At 47.1% G+C, this 23422-nt stretch overlaps 1 protein-coding gene across 1 annotated transcript; it reads left to right on the top strand.

Annotated features, from left to right (window-relative positions):
- The first annotated feature begins 8417 nt into the window (after nucleotides 1-8417).
- On the top strand, nucleotides 8418-14486 carry RRM2 (ribonucleotide reductase regulatory subunit M2). The gene is made up of 10 exons (XM_081264854.1): nucleotides 8418-8918; nucleotides 9000-9074; nucleotides 9406-9549; nucleotides 9803-9919; nucleotides 10584-10717; nucleotides 12212-12306; nucleotides 12422-12555; nucleotides 13591-13695; nucleotides 13778-13891; nucleotides 13999-14486. Exons 1-10 carry the CDS (start codon nucleotides 8820-8822, stop codon nucleotides 14149-14151), a joined length of 1170 nt encoding a protein of 389 aa, XP_081120980.1. The 5' UTR covers nucleotides 8418-8819; the 3' UTR covers nucleotides 14152-14486.
- Nucleotides 14487-23422: the final 8936 nt, after the last annotated feature.

Below are 23422 nucleotides of genomic sequence, written 5' to 3'. Positions count from 1 at the left end.
TTCATATGTTGAAACCCTGATCCCAATGTCAGGGTGTTTTGGAAGTAGGGCTTTTGGAAGGTGATTAAATTGTGAGGGTAGAACTTTCATGGACAGGGCTAGTGCCCTTGTAAGAAGAGACCAGAGGGGGCTGGGGATGTGGCTCAAGCGGTAGCGTGCTCGCCTGGCATGTGTGCGGCCCGGGTTCGATCCTCAGCACCACATACCAACAAAGATGTTGTGTCCACCGAGAACTAAAAAATAAATATTAAAAACTTTCTCTCTCCTCTCTCACTCTCTCTTTAAAAAAAATAAATAAGAAGAGACCAGAGGGCCAGCTCTCCTCTGCCTCATAAAGATACAACTAGGAGTCGGCAGTCAGCAATTGGCAGAGAGGCCTCACCAGCACCCTGCCATGGCAACACCCTGATCTCAGATTTCTGGCCTCCAGAATTAAGTTTCTGTCATTTTTAAGTCACCCAGTCTGCTATCTTATTATGGCAGCCCCAAGGGGCTAGGATAGTCATACTTGAATCCGGGCAACAAGGGCAGTTTAGGCAAGTTCTCTGGGTGCAGAAGGGGCCCACAGTCCAGGTGTGGGCTCCGATACTCTCCCCTCATTCACTTAATCCACCCCATCTGTGCTCACTTCTGCCCACTGCCTCTAGCTGCCTGCCTCTAGCAGCCAGCAGGACTGTGTGGACAGATGGCACCACAGCGAGGCCACCTGCAGCACACTTGTGGCAGAGGGAGTATGGACAGTGGTCAAGGTGCACAGCCCAGGGACAATTCCCGCAGCCTGCGTGTCGGGGGAGACCTGGTGTCACAGGTGCTACTCGCTGTCAGTCTAAGGAAAGGCTGGCACAGGTGGCTCGTGGGACTGAAGCTTCACGGCAGGAGGCCTCTGGCTGGGGTGAGGCCTGTGCTGGGTGGGACCCAGGCCCTCGACCTTCATTGTCTTGGCTTTGCCCTCTGTGAAGAAGGCAGGAGAAGCAGGGGCCCTCTGGCTTGGTGCAACCTGTGGCCTTGGCTTTACTTCTCTGCACTGAGGGATACTGTTTTGGGGACAGGAAGGTGAAAGAAAAGAGACAGGACAGAAGGAGCTGGAATAATGACTCTCCAGGGCTGGGGCAGAAGGGGGACCTGGAAGTGAACTGAAGCGGGAAACAAAATCAACTTGTGCCTGAAGTTTTCTACTCCAAGACAGAGGCGGGTCTCAGAAGGCAAGCCAGGAGACAAAGGAGAGAACTTCCAGATGCACTTCAACTACCCCGCCCCCTGAAACTTGGACAACCTGCAAGGCTCATCATGTCCAGTCTCAGTAACATCAAGTGATGTGGCATCTGATAAATAAGGCATGACCTGGAATTCATGCTGAACTCCAGGGTGGTCCCTACCGTCCCCAGGGCCCTAAAAGCAGTGACACTCCCAGGACGTCTTCCGAGGGTGGATTGCCTGCGTTTTGCTTCTGGTCTAGTTACTATGTAGCTGAGCGCATGGTGGCCAGGGAGGCCGTGGTTCCCCCCACCCGGTGGTGTGATTAGCACCCTATGTGTCGACTAGTTTGCACAGGCTGCTCCAGGTCTGCCAAGTCAGGACTACTTTGAAGTGGGCTTTTTCCCCACTACCCCCCCACCCCCCACCCCCGTGCACATACCTCCTGTACCAAGAAAGGAGACTGTGTGGCCTGCCTATCTGGGAGGAGGCTATTCAGGAAGAAGCCAGGCAGTGACCTGCCAACAGGAAGTGGGGCCAGGGAGTTAGGAAATTAACTCTGAGCCTGAAAAATACCTGTCTTCTATTCTTTACTTTACTTTTGGTTTCAAGTCAACCCATGAGAAATCCTGTCCTTCAGAGTGGTCTGGAAGGGCTAAAGGTGGGCAGTGAGACCAGAGCAGGGCTGCTGGGGGCACAAGCAAAGGCCCTGCTGGGGGCGGGGCGGGGGTGAGGAGGGGGTGAGCGGGGGTGGGGGCAAGGGGGGGAGGCCTGTGGAGAGAGGTCCTTGGGAAGTTTTCTGGGTGGAAGACAGAGAGGGGCAGAGGGAGGCTGATCCAATCCCCCTTTCAGCCGTCTAGCTGGATCTCAGAATTCCAAGGTTAACAATCCAGGCTGGGATTGAAGTGTTCTGTCTTCTTGCCTGCCTACTCACTTTCCTGAAGGATGGCAGGGGCAAGGTCAAGCTCAGACAGGAAGACAGACCCAGGAGCTGCAAAGGGCGAGGTAGCTTACAGTTCTAAGCAGGGTTGGCCTCATAAATAAAGGGGAGAGTATTCACAAAATGGAGTATTATTCAGCTGTAAAAAGGAATGAAATTCAACACATGCTACAGCATGGCTGGACCTTGAAGACACTGTGCTACATGAAATAGGCCAGCACAAAAGGACAGATATGTAGGGGCTGGGGTTGTAGCTCAGTGGTAGAGCGCTTGCCTCACCTGCATGAAGACCTGGGTTCGATCCTCAGCACCACATAAAAATAAACAAATAAAAATAAAGATGTTGTGTCCATCTACAATGATAATATTTTTTGTAAAAAGGACAGATATGTAGATTTCACTTAGATGAGGCACCTAGAACAGATAAATGTACCAAAACAGAAGTAAAGGAGTGATTATGAGTCTTTTCACAGATAGCGCTGAAAGCTCCCAAAACTGAAGCCAAAGCAAAAGCTTTGAAGGCAAAGAAGGCAGTGTCGAAGGGTGTCACAGCCATAAAGAAGATCTGCGTATCACCTACCTTCCCACAACCCAAGACACTGTGGCTCCGAGGCAAGCCAAATATCCTCGTTAGAGCACCCCCAAGAGAAAGAAGCTTGACCACTAAGCCATCTTCAGTCCCCTTGACTGCTGAATGGGCCGTGAAGAAGATGGAGCCACCACACCTGTGCTCATGGTGGGTGTCAAGGCCAACAAACACCAGGTCAAACAAGCGGTAAAGGAGCTATGACACATGTGGCTTAGGGTAACGCCCTGACCAGGCCTGGTGGAGAGAAGAGGGCATACATTGGACAGGTTCCTGATTAGGATGCTTTGGGCGTTGCCAACAAAATTAGGATCATCTAAACAGAGCCTACTGTCTAATTCTAAATAGACCCTTTTTTTCAGCATAAACAAAAAAAGAGTGGCTATGAGAGGCTGGGGGGAGGAAGCCCACCTTTAATGGGCACAGTGTGGGACGAAGAAAAGGTTCTAGAGAGGGGTGGTGGTGACAGTCCCACAACAATGTGATTATACTTAGTGACACTGAGTTGTACACTTCAAATGGTGACAAGGGTAAGTTTTTACCACATTAAAACAAACAATTAACAAACAAAAAAACTCAAGAGTCTTTTTTGGGGAATACTGGGGCTAGAACCCAGGGGCTCTGAGCTTACCACTGAGCTACATCCCTAGCCCTTTTTATTTTTATTTTGAGACAAAGTCTCACTAAGTTGCTGAGGCTGGCCTTGAACTTTTGACTGGCTGCCTCAGCCTCCTCACTTGATGGGTCACAGGTATGAGCCACTGGGCTGGCTCTTGCAGAACTTTTGAGCTCAGGAATTCTGGAATGGCTTGGGTGGGTGGTCCTGGGGTGGGGTCTTTTGTGAGGCATAGCACTGATGGTTTGATGGGCCCAGGAGTACTTCCAAAGTTCTTACCTGTTGGCTCTTGAGTGGTGCTGGAATTCAGTGGGAGACTCAGCTCTCATCACACAGCCTCTCCACATGGCTGCTGTGTGTCCTCCTGACGCGCTAGCTGCCTTCCCAGAGAGGGACCTTCCGGGGAGGCAGGGGCAATCCCTTATGGCCTAGCCTAGGAAGCCACACAGCTCACATACTGTCAGCTCCAGTGTTCTGCACACCAGCCCTGACGCAGTGCGAGGGGGACTACATCTGGGTGTGAATATGCACAGGATCATTGGGGCCATCTTGCAAGCTGGTTACCATGGAGCCAAGACTTCCCTTGTCAGCAAAACCAGATGCTTAAAAGTGTCCAAGAGAATAATCTAAGGTTAGCAAAATATTATCTCCAAAGTGGTGTGGGGCTGGGTGATTGGAAACACCCAGAATTTGGAGTCAGTCCTGGTTTCCAGTCCTGGTTATATCATCACCTATGAGGTCTTCTTGCCAATAGCTTTTAACCTAAATCCAATAAACCCTTTAGAACTGCCAGTTTACTGTTAATAATTGATTAGAAAAACCAGTGAATATGGTCTGCAGTTGTAACTCAGCAGTAGAGCACTTGCCTGGCGTATGTGAGGCACTGGGTTCATCCTCAGCACCACATATAAATAAATAAATAAAAATAAATGAAGGTACATCAACAACAGCAACAACAGAAACCGGTGAATAAACTCATGAAGAAATAATCTGCTGGGCACGGTGGAGCTACGCCTGTAATCCCAGCAGTTGGGAGGCCGAGACAGGAGGATCCTGAGTTTGAAACCAGCCTCAGCAAAAAGCAAGGTGCTAAGCAACTCAGTGAGACCCTGCCTCTAAATAAAATACAAAATAGGGCTGGGGATGTGGCTGAGTGGTCAAGTGTCCCTGAGTTCAATCACTGGTATTTAAAAAAAAAAAAAAAAGAATCCGGCAAATATAGAATGTGACACATTTCTACAAGAAAACTGTCTCAGACTTTGAATGTCAATGTAATGGGAGAAAATGTGGAGTTTTTCCCAATTAAAAAAAGACATAGCTGCTGGGCTGGGAATGTAGCTCACTGGTAGAGTACTTGCATGTCCAGGCCCTGGATGTGGTGGGCACACAAGGACATAACCAAATGCAATGCATGCAGGTAACATTGGATACTGAGATCAAAACACAACCCGAGGGGGCTGGGGCTGTAACAGTGGCAGAGCGCTTGCCTAGCATGTGTGAGGCACTGGGTTCAATTCTTAGCACCACATAAAAATAAACAAATAAGATAAAGGCATCCTGTCCATCTACAACTACAAAATAAATAAATAAAAATAAACACAACCTGAAAAACTATAAAACTGTTTTAAACAACTGGACACATGGACACATTTGACTATGGACCATGGTGTTCTAAATTCAGAAAAAAAACAGTTACACAGAGATCTTCCAAGGAATAATATTTACTTGGGAAGAGTATTGCAACATAAATGGTAGAGCTCTGCAAAGGTGACATTTGTGCATAATATGTTATGGGCACATTCAGGGGTTAAGGCAAGAAAAAATAAGGACTATTTCAGTTATGTTGAAACAGACTCTTGGCCACAAAGATTAATAGTAAGAATGGCCTCAGTCCAAGGTTGAGCACAGTTGCTGGATAGACGCATTATACAAGTACATTTTGTATGAGGTTGTGGCTGCTCTATGCAAGCTGGTGTTTCTGGCAGAGTATTTTGTGATAGTATAAGGCAATCATTAGTAAGAACCCTTTCTTTCTAACTTCTCAGCTTTATTTATTTATTTTTGTTCGGGTTGACAGAGGCAGCATCTCCATTTTGATTTTTTTTTTTTTTAAGAGAGAGGGAGAGAGAGAGAGAGAATTTTTTAATATTTATTTTTTTAGTTCTCGGCGGACACAACATCTTTGTTGGTATATGGTGCTGAGGATCGAACCCGGGCCGCACGCATGCCAGGCGAGTGCGCTACCGCTTGAGCCACATCCCCAGCCCCTCCATTTTGATTTTGACAACTTTTAAATTTCTTTCACAACTGACTACTAGCTGATATTAGAGAATGGTTAGTTTTCTTTTCTTTTCTTTTTAAAGAGAGAGTGAGAGAGGGAGAGAAAGAGAGAGAGAATTTTTTAAAAATATTTATTTTTTAGTTATTGGCGGACACAACATCTTTGTTGGTATGTGGTGCTGAGAATCGAACCCGGGCCGCACACATGCCAGGCGAGCACGCTACCACTTGAGCCACATCCCCAGCCCCAAGAATGGTTAGTTTTCTTAAGTGTAAATATATACCATGGTGATACTAATATTCTTACTTTTGGGAATTACCTATTGTAATATTAAGAGGGTAAAGGGTCATTGTATCTGCAAGTTTCTCCCTCACCCCCATGCCACAATATTGGAGGTTGAAACCAGGGGCCCTCTATCTCTGAGTTACATCTCCATGCCCTTTTATTTTGAGACATGGTGTCACTCAGTGCTCAGGCTGCATCAAATGTGTAATCTTCCTGCCTCAGCCTCCAGAATAGCTTAGATCACAAGAGTCAGCCAGCTCAAGTGATCTAAAAAAATGCATAAGCCCCACATGCCCACAGAGAATAGCGCAAATATTGCAAAATGGGAACAGACTTTGAACCCTAGGTACTGGGTGCACATTGGAGACTTCCATTTTGAAAACATTTCTAATAAAAAGGCAGGAAACACATTCTAGCTATGAGGATCCAGGAGTTGTGGGACCTGGGCCACTTTCCTCTCAGGCCTTGGTCTCCTACCTATAAAACAGGTCTAAAAAGACCCACCTCCCTGTTGTCCGGATTAAACGTGTACATCACCCGACCCGGCTGCCAGGGGTTTGGGTGCTACTGTGATCATGAGGACAACCCTCAGCAGCGTCTGGCCAGAGTGCAGGGAGGATTTGGGAAAAGCACCTGACCCCGGCTGCCTGGGTTTCTCATGGGGCAGCTGCTTAGAAATCCTGTTACCTATAAAATCAATTTTAAAAAAAAAGAAAAAAATCCTGTTAACTAGCCGGCGCAGTGGCGCATGCCTAAAATCCCAGGATCACAAAAGTTCGGGAAGGATCACAAGTTCAAGGCCAGCCTCCGCAATTTAGTGAGACCCGGTCTCAAAATAAAAAAAACAAAAAGGGCTGGAGATGTGGCTCGGTGGTTAAGCGTCCCCGGAATTCAAGCCCCCGTACCAAAACAAAGAAAAAAAGGAAATCTTGCTAACTAACTCAAGGCGAGGGAGCAAATGCGCTCAGGCTGGGGAGTGTGCTGGCCGAGCGAGGGCAGCGGGAGGGCGGGGCCCGAGGGTGGGCGATTAAGTGGAGCCTCTCGGGAGTCGAGGGCGGAGCCTGACCTCCCCGGACCAATCGTGGAGAAGATGTCAAAACCGGCGCCGAAAGCGAATTGGAGAAACTCGGGGCAGATCCGGGCCCCGGGAAGCAGCCGGCATCCTGGGGTGGGCGCCCGCCCCCTGCAGCCAGGGCCTCTCCGGGTTTGGACGCCGGCAGCGCCACGTCTCCTAGAGGAGCAGGGGTGGGCGACTTAGGGGGAGGGGAGGCACGCCCGAAGACCCGAGATTGGGGGAGGGGAGGGGCGGATGGCGACCTTCCCCGCGTTCCGAGTTTCCCGCGAAGATAGGTGCTGGGTACTCGATAAACAAACCACAGACGAAGCCTTCGTTTCTGACTGCCGCTCAGTCTTGGTGTGGACATCGGGAGCAAGTAAAACTCACGGTGTCCAAGAGAGCAACCAAACGTAGCACTTCGAATATTGATTACAGGAAACTGGAATGCGCATTAGTATTAAACGATCCCAAACATTCATTGATGATTGTTAGATGGCTTTATCAATAAAAACATCCATTTTCTGGAGTTGGATGCTGAAGTACGTACGTGTGAAGTTGACAATGTGGTTTAAGCAAACGTTGCTGGATTTGAGTTTTTTTTTTTTTTTGTAAGAGAAATGATTTTCACCGGCCTCTAAGGCGAGAGAACCTTGACCACAAGTCTGTATACTATCTTCCCTACCCCACCCTCTTCCTAGGTTGCTTGAAGTTTCTGGAGCTTTCTCGGGTTAATTATTCCTTTCCTGGGTGTTAACGTTTCTTTTTCTTCACTGATTTCAGGCATTTTTGCCGTTTGGAGGGCAAAACATCTCTGGCAAATCAGAACCAAGTAGCAAATTAAAACTGTTAGTGAGTTCCTGCCTCCACCCTCACCCGCGGGAGTTTTCAAACTCTCTTGGGCCTATGTGATGCCTAGTGAGTCATAATTGAATTTCTAGTTCTTTAATCATTCTCTGAACTTTCTGGAATTTTTGCTCAGTTTGTAGTTTTTAAACAAGTGGGACTCAGGGGACAGTGGTCTGACTGGAGAAAGGAAAGGGAACTGCACCAAGAGCCTCGCTCTGTCACTTAGTTTTTTGGTTAGTTTGAAGGTGTACAAAGGACTGCCCATTTTACAGGAAGGATCTCATTTAACACCATTCTCACTTTATTAATCCCACTTACCACTGCGGACAGCGAGTCCTTAAGAAATCAGGTCACGCCAACTGGAACTGCGGGGCTCAGCGGCTGTTAGGCGGCGGGATCACCGCCGAACCCCAGATCATTTGTCGGATCCCAGCACCTTCGCAACCCCACCCCAGGGACTCAAGTCTAAATGGTCGTGGCCACGCTTCTGCCGCAGCCGGGCGCATTTTTCAGGCGTGTGTGTGCACCAACCTCCTTTGCAAAGCCCTGAGCCCGCGGCAGGCAGGTTCGGAGACGTTTGCTGAGAGGTGGGGCTGCGGGGTGGTAGTCCCCTCGCGCTCCTGGCGGGCTCCAATCGTGGCGCCTCTCGCAATCCCAAACGGTTCCGGTCCAGCAAGTGCCCGCGCGCGCCACGGCCGCCGACACGCCCCGGTCTGCGGTCTTTGTGCGCGCAGCTCGCGAGGGAAGGGCCCCGGCGTCCCCGCCCGGCCGGCGGTCCAGAGCTCCGGGCGAGGTAGCACTCCCGCTCGGCGCTTGAATCTCCCGCGCGCCGCGGGGGCGGGGCGGGGCCGGCCGGGCTCCTCCAATGGCAAGAGCCGAGCTCCGGGCCCTGCCCCCTGCGCGCGCAGTCGGGCGGGGGATTTAAAGAGCGAGGGCTGGCAGCGCCGCTAGTGTTCGGGGTCCTGCTTAGCCACTTCGGTCGCTACCGTCTCCACGTCTGCCACCGCCATCACCATGCTCTCAGTCCGCACCCCACTCGCCACCATCGCAGACCAGCAGCAGCTGCAGGTCTCGCCACTGAAGAGGCTCAGCCTGGCCGACAAGGAGAACACGGTGAGTGCCCGCCAGAGCCGGTCGGCGGCGGGCGGGGAGGGTTGGGGGCTCCCGCCGTCGCTCACGTGCGTCTCCCCGCAGCCCCCGGCCCTCAACGCGACCCGCGTCCTGGCCAGCAAGACCGCGAGGAGGATCTTCCAGGATCCCGAGGAGCCGGTGAGTGGGCGGCGTGGGGTGAGAGAAGGGTCCGAGCTCTCAGGGGGCCAGTGGCGCCGCCGACAGGGGGCGTCCCCAGGAGCCCGCGCTTGGCGCCAAAGCAGCATTGTCTCCTCAGCTGTGGGGCCTGCTCCCCTCCCCGCGGTCCTTTCCCGCCTAAGTGCCCCCATGGGTCCTGTGGTCCTTCTGTGCAAATGGAAAGCAAAGTGACAGCTAATGGTTATGCATTGAGCCGCATGGAATTCCCGATAATTTGACCAGAGGAAATGGCAATTTCATGTGGTCCGCTCAACACTTTTTTTTTTTTTTTTTTACCAATTTTTCCCAACAGAAAAGTAAAGTACCTGCCCCCAGCGTGGAGGATGAACCACTTCTGAGAGAGAACCCCCGCCGCTTTGTCATCTTTCCTATCGAATACCATGATATCTGGCAGATGTATAAGAAAGCTGAGGCTTCCTTTTGGACAGCCGAGGAGGTAATCACATTCAGGAACTGGCCACTGCTTTGACCCTAAAAGACCCCTACAGGGCACTTATAACTGGTTTGCCATGCACTGCATTCCACTGAGGATGCTAGATGCACTCACTGGCAGAGGGAATCTGGACGTGAAGAGTTTAGTGATCAAATGGTGTAGTGGACTTAAAAGAAATTTAGAGTATGTATTTGTGAGCTCTTGCACACTTGAATCTCTTCCCTAATACTAACTGTTGTGAACTTCCAAATGTCAGGTGGATCTTTCCAAGGACATTCAGCACTGGGAATCCCTGAAGCCTGAGGAACGATATTTTATATCCCACGTTCTGGCTTTCTTTGCAGCAAGTGATGGCATAGTAAATGAGAATTTGGTGAGTGTGAAAAAGTCTTCACTTTTTAAGATTTAAGTTAGAACTAGTGTGCTTTTCTCATCTTGATTTTTTTTTCCATATGGTGAGCGTATATGCATGTACAAGCTAGACCTTATATTACATGGCATTTCCTGTTTTGCAACACTTTGCAGTTTATGGTATCCCCCCTTCCATTATAAGTGGCAGTAATACATGTATTCCCTGTAGATGCCACATTTGCTCTCACCTTTTTGTGGCTTGCTGTTTTAACATTTGGGTTGCATAGATCTTTTTTTTTTTTTTTTTTTTGAGTTGGCGCCTCTATTAAGTTACTGAGGCTGGCTTTGAACTTGTGATTCTCTTGCCTGTCTTCCTCGATGCTGAGATTATAGCCATGTGCCATTGTGCCCTGCATCAGTAGTGGGTCTTTCTTGGAATGTTTAGTAAGGAATGAATCAATAATTACTGTTCATAGAAATCCTATAAAATAGGAGTTATCTGTTTCCTTTCTTGATCTATAAATTGAGCATACGATATAAAATGTTTTGCTTATCACAGAATTGTGACAATTTGAAAGAAGCAAACCTTTTAAAGATACAAAGAATTGACTGATGCTACTAGTATCCATTGACTGACTTCCCGCCAACTTTTTTCCTCAAACTTTTTTGATGTGTTTTACCACTAGGTGGAGCGATTTAGCCAAGAAGTTCAAATTACAGAAGCCCGCTGTTTCTATGGCTTCCAAATTGCCATGGAAAACATACATTCTGAAATGTATAGTCTCCTTATTGACACTTACATTAAAGACCCCAAAGAAAGGTGGGTATTCAAATGGTATGCCGGGATGTTTTGGATTCCCTTAATAACTTTTTTCAAAGGGATAAAAATGTTTCTAGAATGACTAAGCAGATTGTCATAAACTTCTAGCACCCATGGTCATGTTTGCTCTGAATAAGGGGCCTAAATTCACTTAATTAGAGTTAGAAGTATACTATGTAAAAATCTAATGTTTTCTTTTGAAAAACATCTTTAGAGGTTGAGTGAAAAAGTAGCATTGAGGTTTGGCAAATTTATTATACTTATAGAGTAGGGTTGGGACAGGGTGATAAGGGAGGATAAAGATAGAACTTACCTCTTAGGAAGTTTGTAATATAGTACAGAAAATTAAGATCTAGACATGATATGGACAGCTCTGAGCCATAAGATTAATTTAGGCACAGGGAGGATAGTTGAGCTGAAATTAGTTTGTATTAGGGGATCGTAGAAAAATAAAGGTAGCTTGAGGTCCATTTATGTTTTGGAGATTGGAGAGAAGAGGACGTCAGCAATGGGTTGTTTGAAGAAACTTTTTGGAAGTAAAGAGATTTGGACATGTTTATAGATAGAAATAGGAAAGATAACAACAGGGCCATGATTGGGTAAGTTACCCAAAGGGGTAAGTATGGTCAGGGAGGTCTGGTTGTTAATCCTCAAAAGCAAGAGAGAGGCAGGCTGAGGTTTTGAGTGGAAGTGGACATTGAGATGCAAGGAGAATGAAGCTGGCTTGGAGCTGATGACTGGCCTCAGATAACAAGGTCATCTGGGAAGGAGGGGCAGGGATGTCATTGCACTCCCAAGTGGGCCCCAGAATAAATGGGAGGCAGAGAGTGGTGGTAAGGATACCTTCTTGGTTTAATTATATAGTTGGCACTTGGCCCAGCTAATGTACCCAGTGTAGCCTTTGATAGGACTGTCCATTTAGTGGGATAGTAGTCAGCATAGCAGTTAAGATTTTATGGTTCTTTAAAGAAGGTAGGGCCTGTGAACTATGATCTTGATTTGAAATGATGAAGCCCATAAGTTCTGGAGAGCCAGGTCTAGTGGTGAATGCCTGGAATTCCAGCTATGCAGAAGGCTGAAGCCGGTGGATTGAAAGTTCTAGGCCATCCTGGGCATCTTCAGTAAAATCTGTGAAAGGACTGGGGGTAGAACTCAGATTGCTCACCACGTGAGGGCCTGGGTTCAATCCCCAGCACTGTAAAAATAGATAATCCTGGTATAATGGACTGAGTTTTAGTGTAAGTAGATGTTGGAGCTCAATATGAACTAAAGAATACCTAAATTTGTGTGTAACATAAGTCAAATGAATGTTGAGTTTTTTTAAATCTGGAGGGAAAAGCTGACCAGTAAAAAGGAAAAATGAATTTTTTTTGAGTCCTTTGGGGGAGAGAATTGGTAAACCCTTACATTTGACCTTTAACCTAGTGCTCTTGTTTAGAAGTTTGGGGTCAGTTCTTCACCATCATTGCTCATGATGTATTACTATATCTACAGGGAATTTCTCTTCAATGCCATTGAAACAATGCCTTGTGTGAAGAAGAAAGCCGATTGGGCCTTGCGTTGGATTGGGGACAAAGAGGCTACCTATGGTAAGGAAGCCCTTGGTCCTAGTTAAACCTGGGCTTCTTTTTTACTGGGCTGTTGGCCTCCTGTGAATACGAACAGTTGCTCACAAAGAACATTTTGATATTAACTCTTCAACAGGAGAACGTGTTGTAGCCTTTGCTGCTGTGGAGGGAATCTTCTTTTCTGGTTCTTTTGCATCAATATTCTGGCTCAAGAAACGAGGACTGATGCCTGGCCTCACATTTTCCAATGAACTTATTAGCAGAGATGAGGTGAGTCTAAATCAAACTGGCTAAAGTGGCACCCCAAATACCTGCAGCTCTTAGGCCCACTCTTGTGTTCACTGAAGGTCAGGTCCCAGGTTATCCACATTTAAGAGTTCAGCTGCATACATACTCAGAAAAGAATGAAGTGCTTTGTGTATCAATATTCTACTCATCTTCAGTATAATACATTCCTATGCACGTACTTGTTATATGTATAAGAGCACAAAACTAAGAGTGCTTGATGGGATTTGGGGGAGTATTTATTTTGTTTGGTATTCTGTGATTCTGTACGTGCATGTATGTTTTTTTTTGTTTTTTTGGTTTTTTTTTTTACTTTTAATCTACTTTTTTCTTTTATTGGTGCATTATGCATTATAGTGTACATGGTAGTTGGGTTCATGGAGCCTACTATATTTCAAAGTTTGGTAAGCTTCCTGATGAAGTAATCCACTTGGTTCCAGCTTGCCTTTATAGGCACTTGGATTAAACTGAGGAAAGGAAGGTGAAGATGCCCAGACTCTCTGGTTTAAATCGCATCAGAAGGGCAAGGAGCATGAACCCTCCCATTTCTGGAGCCCAATGGGCAGATCAAACAGCTGATCTTTCCTTGTAGGAAGATAAACTGGAGCTTATTGGGTTTAATGCACTCAGATTTGCAGATTTGTTTCACTTGAAATTGCATCCTTAGTACTTGAGCATCTGAAAGGTAACTGCCCTGTCCCTCTGGGGATAGAGGCAAAATTATAGAGCCCATGGCTGTGAAAAGAATACTTGTGCAAAGTTTCACTCCTTTTTGGGCGCCACAGGGCAGTGAGGAAAAGGCCTGGCCTGTTACCTAGGGGGCAGCTTTGAGAGCCTTGGGTGGGGCTGAGGTCTGCCTCATTGACATCAGCAGAGTGGACAGTCCCCTTGACAGTCCAGTTGACGTGCTCTCAGTGTGGCCAGGCAAGTTGTATGAGGATATAGGAAAGAATGAAGCAATTCATATTCCATGTTAACAATAGAATTCTGACTTTATCGTGATCTCGAACTTTCTTCTAGGGTTTACACTGTGACTTTGCCTGCCTGATGTTCAAACACCTGCTGCACAAACCATCAGAGCAGAGAGTAAAAGAAATAATTATCAATGCTGTCAGGATAGAACAGGTGGGTGCTAGGTGAGGGTCACTGGTGCTTGCTTGAGGATATCTTCGTGCCTCGGGGTACTCAAATTGTTTTTTGTCTCTAGGAGTTCCTCACAGAAGCCTTGCCTGTGAAGCTAATTGGGATGAATTGCACTTTGATGAAGCAGTACATTGAATTTGTGGCAGATAGGCTTATGCTGGAGCTGGGCTTTAACAAGGTAAAGCATTGTTTGTAGTCTTCTGCTTCTTTTGAAATTGGAGTTTTGTACTTAGGGTCTCTTTTTTTTTTTTTTTTGTACTTATGTCTTGATGTGAACTTTTTCAGGTTTTCAAAGTAGAAAATCCATTTGACTTTATGGAGAATATTTCACTAGAAGGGAAGACTAACTTCTTTGAGAAGAGAGTAGGCGAGTATCAGAGGATGGGAGTGATGTCGAATCCAACAGATAATTCTTTTACCTTGGATGCTGACTTTTAAATGAACAGAAGATGTGCTTTTATTTGGCTGATTTTTTCCCCCCTCCCTAATCACCCACCTGTCATCCCCCAAAATCAGCTAAAATGAATCCACCAGCTACACCATTGTCCATATGTTCATTAATGGCATCTAAAAAACCGTGTAGCTACCTCAGAATCCTTGTTTGCTTTGGCAAGCAGGTGTCCAGCTTCACAGCACTGACGATGACCATCCGGCTTCAAAGTGAGGGACCCTCAAGCAAGCCTGCCCCAGCAGGATTGAACCTTTACAACCACCAGACAGTTCAGATGTCAGTCTCACTGCTACAAAGAAGACTTTAAAGTTTACTTAACTAGTTTGTAAATAAAACTGGCACTTTACACACAAATGAACATTGTATTGTCAAGGGAAAAGCCTGATTTGTTTGGTTTCTACAACAAATGCAAAGTGTTGTACTTACTGCTAATGGCCAATTCAAAATTCACTGAACTAAAGAAACTTCTATTGACTAAGCATGTAATTTAGATTTTGTTTTCTTTAATGAACTAGAGAATTTTTAAGTCAGTCCTGTGTGTATGTAGACTTTAGTCAGCTGGTGCCAGTAGAAGATGATTGGTGTATTTTACTCTGGACCCCAGGTAGGGTGTCAGCGCGGCTTGCTCAACTGAAGAATGATGTGTTTCAGGGCAAGGAGCTTCTAACTTAAGTCACTGGCAATTGAGGTGTGATTTGGGTCACTGCTAGTGACCCAGTGACATGTGAGGAACAGTATCATTATTTCTCAAATTGTACTTTCCTCAATTTCTACTTGGTGTGGAAAGACTTAAAGGTCCTTGGATTTAAAATGCTATTATGACTTTTCAGGTTGTCCTTAAACAAAGTGACCTGTCTCAGCTTTCCTATTAATAGTGGTGAAACCAGATAGATCAATCTACCTTTGGAATAAAAAAAACCAAAGTGTTACACAGAAGATAGTTCATGACTTGTATTGATCTTTGGCCCTGTTTGTTAACTGATTGGGTTGTGTATTAGCTGACTATTTGTCAGTTTCCTTTTATTGTATAGTCTTTAAATTCCTATAATATGGGACTCTTGCATCTTAAATTATTGTTTAAAGTTAATAAATTTGGGTTATATTGTCCTTATCCTTGTGTGACACTAAAATGAACCCTTTGCCTTGCATTGCCAGATGTAAGTTGGGAAGAGATTTTTAGGATTCTACCTCCCATCAGCTCAGTAATGTGGGAATTCATTTCTCAACTTACATTGTTTCCTAATCTGTTTAAAGGAAACTTTCAGCATGAAGCATTTCATTGTTGACTAACACTGAATACTGCACAAGTGTTAAATGATTGAAATGAAACTGTTCTTATGTCAGTTCCTTGATTGGCAAAATTTACATTTTAGTTGAGGAAGAAAAAGCATTTTTCATAAAGGCTTGCAAATCTGTTTGCTTTTCATCTGTTCTGTGGGAGGTATTTCCCTTGTGCTCATTCTGGTGCAAGTTACCTAGGAGGCCCAGAAGCAGCAGCAGCTGCACTGCAGGTGGGATTTGGGAACAGAACTGAGTTTCTCACTCTCTGACAGCGATGGGCTAGCCACTCCTGGGCCCCATCTCAAAACATGGGGCTGAGCGCCTCACCCAGCTGACCTGTGGGCTTCTGTGAGGTTTCTGGTCTGTACCTGTCTGTAAAATCCTTTTCCTGACAGTCCCACCTGCCTTCCTAAAGCCTTTTAGAACTCACAACTCCTGTCTGTCCTCAAGCTAACCAGTCCTTGCATGCTGCACCCCTGGGTCTCCAGTGCTCATTCTGCTACAAAGCTGCCTTGTCGTGTGCTGTCCTCAGCCTGGAGATGGGGTCAAGAGCCAAGAGGAATTCCTCCCTCTGGAGTTTTAACTCCTAAAGAGGAAAAACCAGGTAAGTAGGTCTGAAGTGTTGGGATGTGGAGCCAGATTTGCAAAGGGGCAGCACAGAATGCTGAGCAGGTAGCACTAGGTGGGACTGGCCTAGTGGAGAGGGTGACAGTCCTCTGCAGTGGGGCCACTGGTGTGATGAGTCTTGGGATCTGCTGTTCCTGCTTTCTGAGGTTATGGGAGGGGACAAGTTTTTGTCCATTTCTACACCTCAGCACAGCTTTGAAGGATGAGTGACTGGCAAATGAGGAAGTAATCCCGTGGGAGCTGAAGTGTTTGGGGTGGTAACTCCACCTTGGATAAGGTGAACTCAGAGTTACACAGTAGAGGGTTTTGCCTTTGTACCCAAAGGTGCTTGATGAATGTCCCGGACTTGGAAATTAGGTTGGGGGCAGACCCACAGAAGAAGTGTGGGGCGGGTGCGCTTCAGGAGGCTCTTAAGTGCTAGAGCAGCCTCACTGTGGTGGCCTGCTATCTTCAGCTTTGAGTATACTGGGTTTCCTGGGTGCTTTTTTTTTTTTTTTTTTTAAAGCGAGAGAGGAGAGAGAATTTTTTTAATATTTATTTTTTAGTTCTCGGCGGACACAACATCGTTGTTTGTATGTGGTGCTGAGGATCGAACCCGGGCCGCACGCATGCTAGGCGAGCGCGCTACTGCTTGAGCCACATCCCCAGCCCTCCTGGGTGCTTTTTTAAAATACCAGTGCCTTGACCCTACTTCTGGAAAAGGCACCCTGCTCGGTTTTAACTGGATGTGTTTTCTGATTTGTGTCAACTCCAGACTTGCTTACCTAAGGGTTACATTTCATTGCATGTGAACAATTAGGTCCCTGCTCATGCTCAGTGTTGAGCCTGGCTGCTGAGAACAGGCTCATGAAACTTACCCCTCTGTCTGCCAGGCACTGCCTGGGCTGGGGGTATATCTCAGGGGTAAAGCATTTGCCTAATGGTGAGGCCCTGGGTCCCCCCCCCCCCCGTATGGGGGGGGGAACAGCTCATAAAGCAAGGTCATGAGTTTATCACGTCATCTGCCTGAGCAGCTGCCTGGTGGTTTCTGCGTGTCATGGAGGATCAGGGCTCATTGGTGAGGAGCTGCAGTTTTGAAGCAGAGGGTTGCATGGCTTGGGTTCTGATGAGAATCCAAGTATCTCCTGGTTTCTATTTGGGCACCAGAGAAAGAGGACACAGCATTGCCTCCTTGTACTCCTTGTAGGGGAAGTGTCACATTAGAACATTTGTACACCTACTAGCTGACCATTGCTATTGGAAGGCTCAGTAACCACACTCACCTTGGGCTGAGCTCTACAGAAAAGAGACCAAGATGACCTGAGAACCCTCTTGCTTCAATGATCAGTAACAGAAAGTTAAGTGGGTGATGGCTTGCTGAGGGGGGAGTTTCCAGATGCAGGACACAAGTGACCCTGGAAGCTTATCAGAGCACCCTGCAAGTGGTGGTTAGCCTCTTGGGGAAATTGAAGGGTGAGGGGCTAACACGGCTTGAATGTGCAAGGGTTGACCTACAAAAGGGAGGGTTTGGGGCTAGAACTTCCCCAAAAAGCCAGGAACCAGCTTAGTGGGAACTGGACAGTAACCTCATGGCACAAAGTAGAGGATTCGGTTTTTTTTTTCCCCCCCAAAAAATGTTGACCAAATACACAAATGAATGAATCAAGAGTAAGAGTTTTGGGCTGGGGTTGTGGCTCAGCAGTAGAGTAGTCACCTAGCACGGGCAAGGCCCTGGGTTCCATCCTTGGCACCACATAAAAATGAATAAATAAAGATATTGTGTCCAACTACACCTAAAAAAAATATTAAAAAGAATAAGTGTTTTAATCTTCCTGGATTCAAAAATTAAAAATTTCAGGCTGTACCTTTCACAGATTTATAATTCAAGAACTCAGAAAATAAATTAAAATTGGTCAGTACTTAGTCCCAACACTGCTACATTTGATTCCCACAGATGGGGCCTATGATCCTAAATTATAAAACAAGGAAACGAACCACATGCAGCAATAGGTATAAAAATCCTAAGAACTTCAGATAACAGGTTGAGCATACAGGATTGACCTGGGCGTGGTGGTACACACCTGTAATCCCAGCTATTTGGGAGGTTGAGGCTGGAGGACTTGTAAGTTCAAGACCAGCCTCACCCACTTAGTGAGATCCTGTCTCAACATACAAGGGCCTGGGGCTGTAGCTCAGTGATAAAGAGCCTGTGGGTTCAATCTCCAATCCCCACCTCCTAAGAGAGGGAATGAAGAGGTATGACTAATGACCTTCCAGCACTGATTGCTTCATCCTCAGAAGCAGGAGAGTCCAAAGGAATCTCATACCAGATAAAGGATCCATACCTAGGCTCTCAGGAGTCAAACTGCCAAACGTGAACAAAGTTCACTAAAGTAAATTTACAGGTATGTACTTAAAGAGGAAGGATCTTTAAGCAGAAACTTTCAATAGAAGTCAAAAAATTATGGAATCTTTTAAATGCTGAGAAAATTATTGAGCTTAACTGGTATTAAGAAGTAAGAGAAATACATTTTCAAAGTTTTTTTAAAAAATCATTCCCATACACCCACCCCCCCAAAAATTACTAAAGAATATCCTGTAAGGAAGACAAGAATTGAGCCCAGAGGATGGTGGTGAACAGAGAAACTGGTAAACTTGTGAATCTAAACCATTGAGAAACCAAGCGAACTACAATAGTGGACAGTTACAGCCAAGAATAGTGAGAGGTGGAATTAAAGAATACTAAGGGCTTTGTGCTATTGGGAGTCTAGAGATAGGGTTACCTTGGTTCATTTTGAGTTTTATATAGTTCAAAATGAAAGGGTAACAACTGGAAGAATAGCTTTGGAATGTAGAGCTTGGTTGGTTAGTACAAGACAGAAAAGATGGGGTGGGGCAAAGAAAAAGCACTGTAATGGAAAGCACAAAATAAGATGGCAGAAATAAAATTTACCAGCACAATAAACGTAAACGGTGTAAATTAGCAAAAGATAAAATCTTCAGGTTTAATTTAAAAAATTCTAACTCAATTATTTCCCAAAAATCACACACATAAGAATGTACAGGGAGGGAGGAAGAGTAGGAAGAAAAGAGTAACATTAATCAGTGACATGAGATGGGAGGGAAAGGGAGAGATGAGGAAAATTGCATGGAAATGAAGGGAGACCCTCATTGCTATACAAAATTACATATAAGAGGTTGTGAGGGGAATGGGAAAATAAACAAGAAGAGAAATGAATTACAGTAGATGGGGTAGAGAGAGAAGAAGGGAGGGGAGGGGAGGGGGGATAGTAGGGGATAGGAAAGGTAGCAGAATACAACAATTACTAATAGGGCATTATGTAAAATTGTGGATGTGTAACCGAAGTGATTCTGCAATCTGCATTTGGGGTAAAATTGGGGGTTCATAACCCACTTCAATCTAATGTATGAAGTATGATATGTCAAGAGCTTTGTAAAGTTGTGAACAACCAATAAAAAAAAAAAAAAAAAAGAATGTACAGGGATGGGAAAAGATGGGGAAAAAATTCCCAACTCATACTGAACAATGGTGTTCTAAGGAAAAGACTTCAAGGCAAAAAGACTCACTAGAAATAAGTCATTGAGATATAGCTTCCAGGCTTTTAGGGAATAAAAGCCTAAAGACCATGAGATTCAGTATTCCTTAGGGCAGATTATTATAAAAAAGAAGTCATCAAAAAAAAAAAAAAAAAAAGAAAGAAAGAAAGAAAGAAATAAGTCATTGACCTAAAGAATAACTGATCACCTGGGAAAACAGAGCACTAAAAACCAGAGAGGCGTGGCCTCTGCAGTGTGTTTGGAGTTACCTTATAAGTCTGCCTCCCCAGGGACTGGGGGAGGCCTGGGCCCAGTGACTCAGGGGACAATGTCTCTTCTTGGTTCTGACTCTGTCCCCTTGAGTTGATGTCCACCCTTGTCCTTCCCTTCGTTCTTGGGTTTGATTTTATGCCAGTTGGTCCCTCCTTGTCCCCAGATCCGCTTTTGTCTCTAGAGGGTTGGTCTGGCATGATTTTGAGATACTCGATAAGTAGAAATTATTGGCAAACTGGGCTGGGGATGTGGCTCAAGTGGTAGCACGCTCACCTGGCATGTGTTGAGGCACTGGGTTCCATCCTCGGCACCACGTAAAAGTTAAATAATGATATTGTGTCCTCCTAAAAGCTAAAAAATAAATATTTTTTAAAAAAGAGAAATGATTGGCAAAGGCTCTGGGTTTGATTTCTAAGAGAACATTCAGGATGTTGGAGGCAGTGGGTGATGGGTCTGCCTTGCAAAGAGAAATTTGATTTACATTTCATAAGCTCCTCTCCCCCTTGGTATATTAGACGGTTTTGCATTTAAAAAAGGCTTATGTGGCAGCATCTAGAAGAGAACTTCACCCACTGGGGTGGGAGCCAGTGAGCTGGCAGCAGGCCCCCCTTGGTGGGATAGAGAAGAGGACTTAGGGGTCACGTGTCCCCGTTTTTCTTGGTGACTCTTTCTCTCTGGTAGGAAAATGAGGCACTGGACCTCCTCCGTGTCCTAGGATTCTGCCTTGCTCTGTCCCAGGGAGTTTCCAGACCACAGAATTTCCCTGGGCCTCTGGGGAACGGGAAGCAAGACGCAGAACTTTCTGGAACACAGGGACTTGTCTTCCTTTGGACCTGGCTGCTTCTGTTTCTCACTGTCCACCGTGTGCCTCAACTCCTTCACGGGACCCTCATTCCTCCACCCTGGATCCTCCCCCATCGAACCTTTAGTGGGGCTGGGCTGGGGCTCCATGGTAGAGCACTTGCCTGGCATGTGTGAGGCCCTGGGTTCGATTTTCGCACCGCATATAAATGAGTAAAAACAAAGGTCCATTGGCAATAAAAAAAGGAAAAGAAATGATACTTAAAAAAAAAAAAAAGAAAGAAACTTCAGTGTCCTGCCCTGCAGGAAGGATGAGGGGCGGGAATAGCAGTGCCTGAGGGCAGGGTTTGGGACTCTGAGCCTGTGGCTACATCTGGGTCCCCTACCAACATGGGTTTCTTTTCCTTTCCCTACCATTTGTGGGGGGACCCCTAGACTGCTTCCAGAGGTGAGTCTAGGTTGTCTCTGGTCCTACTTGGTCCCGAGCCCAGAACTACTTACTATTCAGTGTGGGCAGAAGGGTAGCAGGAACCAGAGGGGCTTGACAATGGAGCCACCAAGAGTAGGGTCCCAAACAGTGGACCAGGACCAGAAGCATCAAGGTCCTCTGGTGTTTGCTAGAAATGCCGGTTCTCAGCACACCCTCCTGGCCCCAACCTGCGTCAGGGGTTCAGGGGCTGGGCACAGAGATGGGGGTGCTGCTGAGCACATACCTGCTCTATTGCTTCCCACCATGGCCTTGGGCAGCTAGTCACCCCCAAACCTCAGTAGCCTGAGTGGCCACCCTGGCATGTTGGGGTCTGCCTTAGTGGCTGGCAGCTGGAGCTTCAGGGAGGGGGTTCAGGGAGTCGAACTGAAGGCTGAGTTCTTGGGCAACACCAACTCTTCTTTCCTTGAGTGTCCCCAGCTCTGGGCTGGGCCTGTGCTCTGTTCTGAGGACTCAGGATGGCAGCAGACAGCCCCTGCTTCCCCCGGAGCTCTTCCAAGGTCGGAGGTGGGGTCTCAGATCTGCTTCGTGCAGTTGTTGTTGTTTTCAGTTTTCTTGGTGACCTGTTCTTGTGCAGATGTCCACGTGATGTGGCAGGGACACGAGTCTTTGGAACTGTTGGCAGAAAACCATTTGGCAACCCTGTGCTTCTGGGGATTTCTGGGGCCGCAGGCTAGCCCCAGCTGTAGACAGCTGCCCGCCTGCTCACAGCATTCAGCTTTTGAGCCCAGCAGCTTCCTGGGCCCCAAACCCGTGAGCAACCTTACTATTCTAGCCCTTCAGTGATCCCTGACAGACTCTTTCTGGTGTGTAGGTGGAATTCCTATTTTTAATAGCAAAGTTGTGGAGAGATCGTAGGACTTCTACTTCCATCTGAACGGAAGGCTTCCAGAAGTATTTGTATCTGTGCTTCCATAGAATCCAGGGGGAGGTGGTCTTCCAGTTGGAGGGAGAAGGCTGGGGAGGGGAGGGGGAGGCAGGGAGGAGGAGAGGGGCACTTTTGTTCTTGTAGTGGGTGTGAAAGAGCCCGTGGTCACAGGAGCCAGCGGCTCAGTGGTTGGAGTCAGAGGTGGGCCTGGTGGGTGGGATGGACAGGGCCAGGTCCGCAGGGCCACAATGCCATGCTGCGGGGTCTGAACTCTGTATTGAAGCCCTGTGAGTTTTTCTGAGGAGTGACATGATCAGATTTGCATTCCAGCCAAGTCTCTGGTCTCAGGCAGCAGCCACCCTTCCCGTGGCCACCGCCTTCCCATGTGAACGCTTCTCTTCTGTTTGAATTGTTGTTTTAAAGTGCTGTTTCCAGCCCTCGGCGCTGATTTCCTGTCTCTGAATAGTTTTGATCTCTGGTTTGAACAGTGCTGGATTAGAGAGAGGGAGACCAAGGGAGGAGAGTCCAGCCAGGGATCAAGACAGGGCTCCAGGGCCTCCTGGGGGGTGGGAGGGGGATCACGGAGGCCCCAGGACGAAGGTCCTGCTGGGCAGGTATCCAGGGCCTGCCTGCCCTGCGAGGTGTGCTAAGGATCCAGAACTGTGGTTTTATAACTCAGACACATTGCGTGGTGTCTGAAAGCCATTTCATTAAATGCCACATAGATTCAAAATAGAAATTACATCTCTGGGACAAAGCCCATTGAGCGGGGAGCCAGGCACACTGAATTGGAACCAGTGTCACCTCACAAGGCAGGGATGTGGGTCCGAGGCTGCCACCCACCTCCTCATTCACATCTGACCTCTCCAGAGGCTGAGGTCCTGGAGGCCAGTCACCTGCAGTGAATCAGGGCAGCTGGGAGAATGGCAGCCTCTGGTCACACACCTCCCGCTGCACTTATGACCCAGGACTCTCAGCTGCTGCTGAGAGGACCCCAAGGCAGCCCGTGAAGGTGTGGGCCTGAGTCACGCTGCTAGTGGGAAGCAGAGATGGCTTTGGATTCCCAGCTCAGGCCTCAAACCCGGCTTCTCTCTACCCCCAGGACGCTCTTTGTACCCCCAGGCTGTTTGTGTTTCAGAACCAGATGATGGAGAGGCCTGACCGGGCAGGACACCTGGGGCAGGGGCTTGGGCTGGGGATTTTTCAAATCTGGAAACTTTGCTATAGGGGATCCACAAGGGGCGAGCAGCCCTGCATCTGCCTTCTGTCCCCAGCCTTCACCTGCTTTCTATCCAGTCAGCCACCAAAGTGGCCACTTCTGGGGCCTGTCACGAGGCTAGCAGCCCTGGATGCTGCTCCTTCCACCACTTCTCCAGGTGGGCCA

The sequence above is a fragment of the Spermophilus citellus genome (genome assembly GCF_964194105.1).
Source record: "Spermophilus citellus genome assembly, chromosome: 13".
NCBI lineage: Eukaryota > Metazoa > Chordata > Mammalia > Rodentia > Sciuridae > Spermophilus > Spermophilus citellus.
This window is presented reverse-complemented; position numbering and strand designations above follow the sequence as displayed.

What these genes read in the sequence shown, in the direction of transcription:
- RRM2 (XM_081264854.1), top strand. Translation starts at nt 8,820, where the DNA reads ATGCTCTCAGTCCGCACCCCACTCGCCACCATCGCAGACCAGCAGCAG. An exon ending in TGGCCGACAAGGAGAACACG is followed by an intron (nt 8,919 to 8,999) that starts GTGAGTGCCCGC and finishes GTCTCCCCGCAG; the next exon opens with CCCCCGGCCCTCAACGCGAC. An exon ending in GCATAGTAAATGAGAATTTG is followed by an intron (nt 9,920 to 10,583) that starts GTGAGTGTGAAA and finishes TTTTACCACTAG; the next exon opens with GTGGAGCGATTTAGCCAAGA.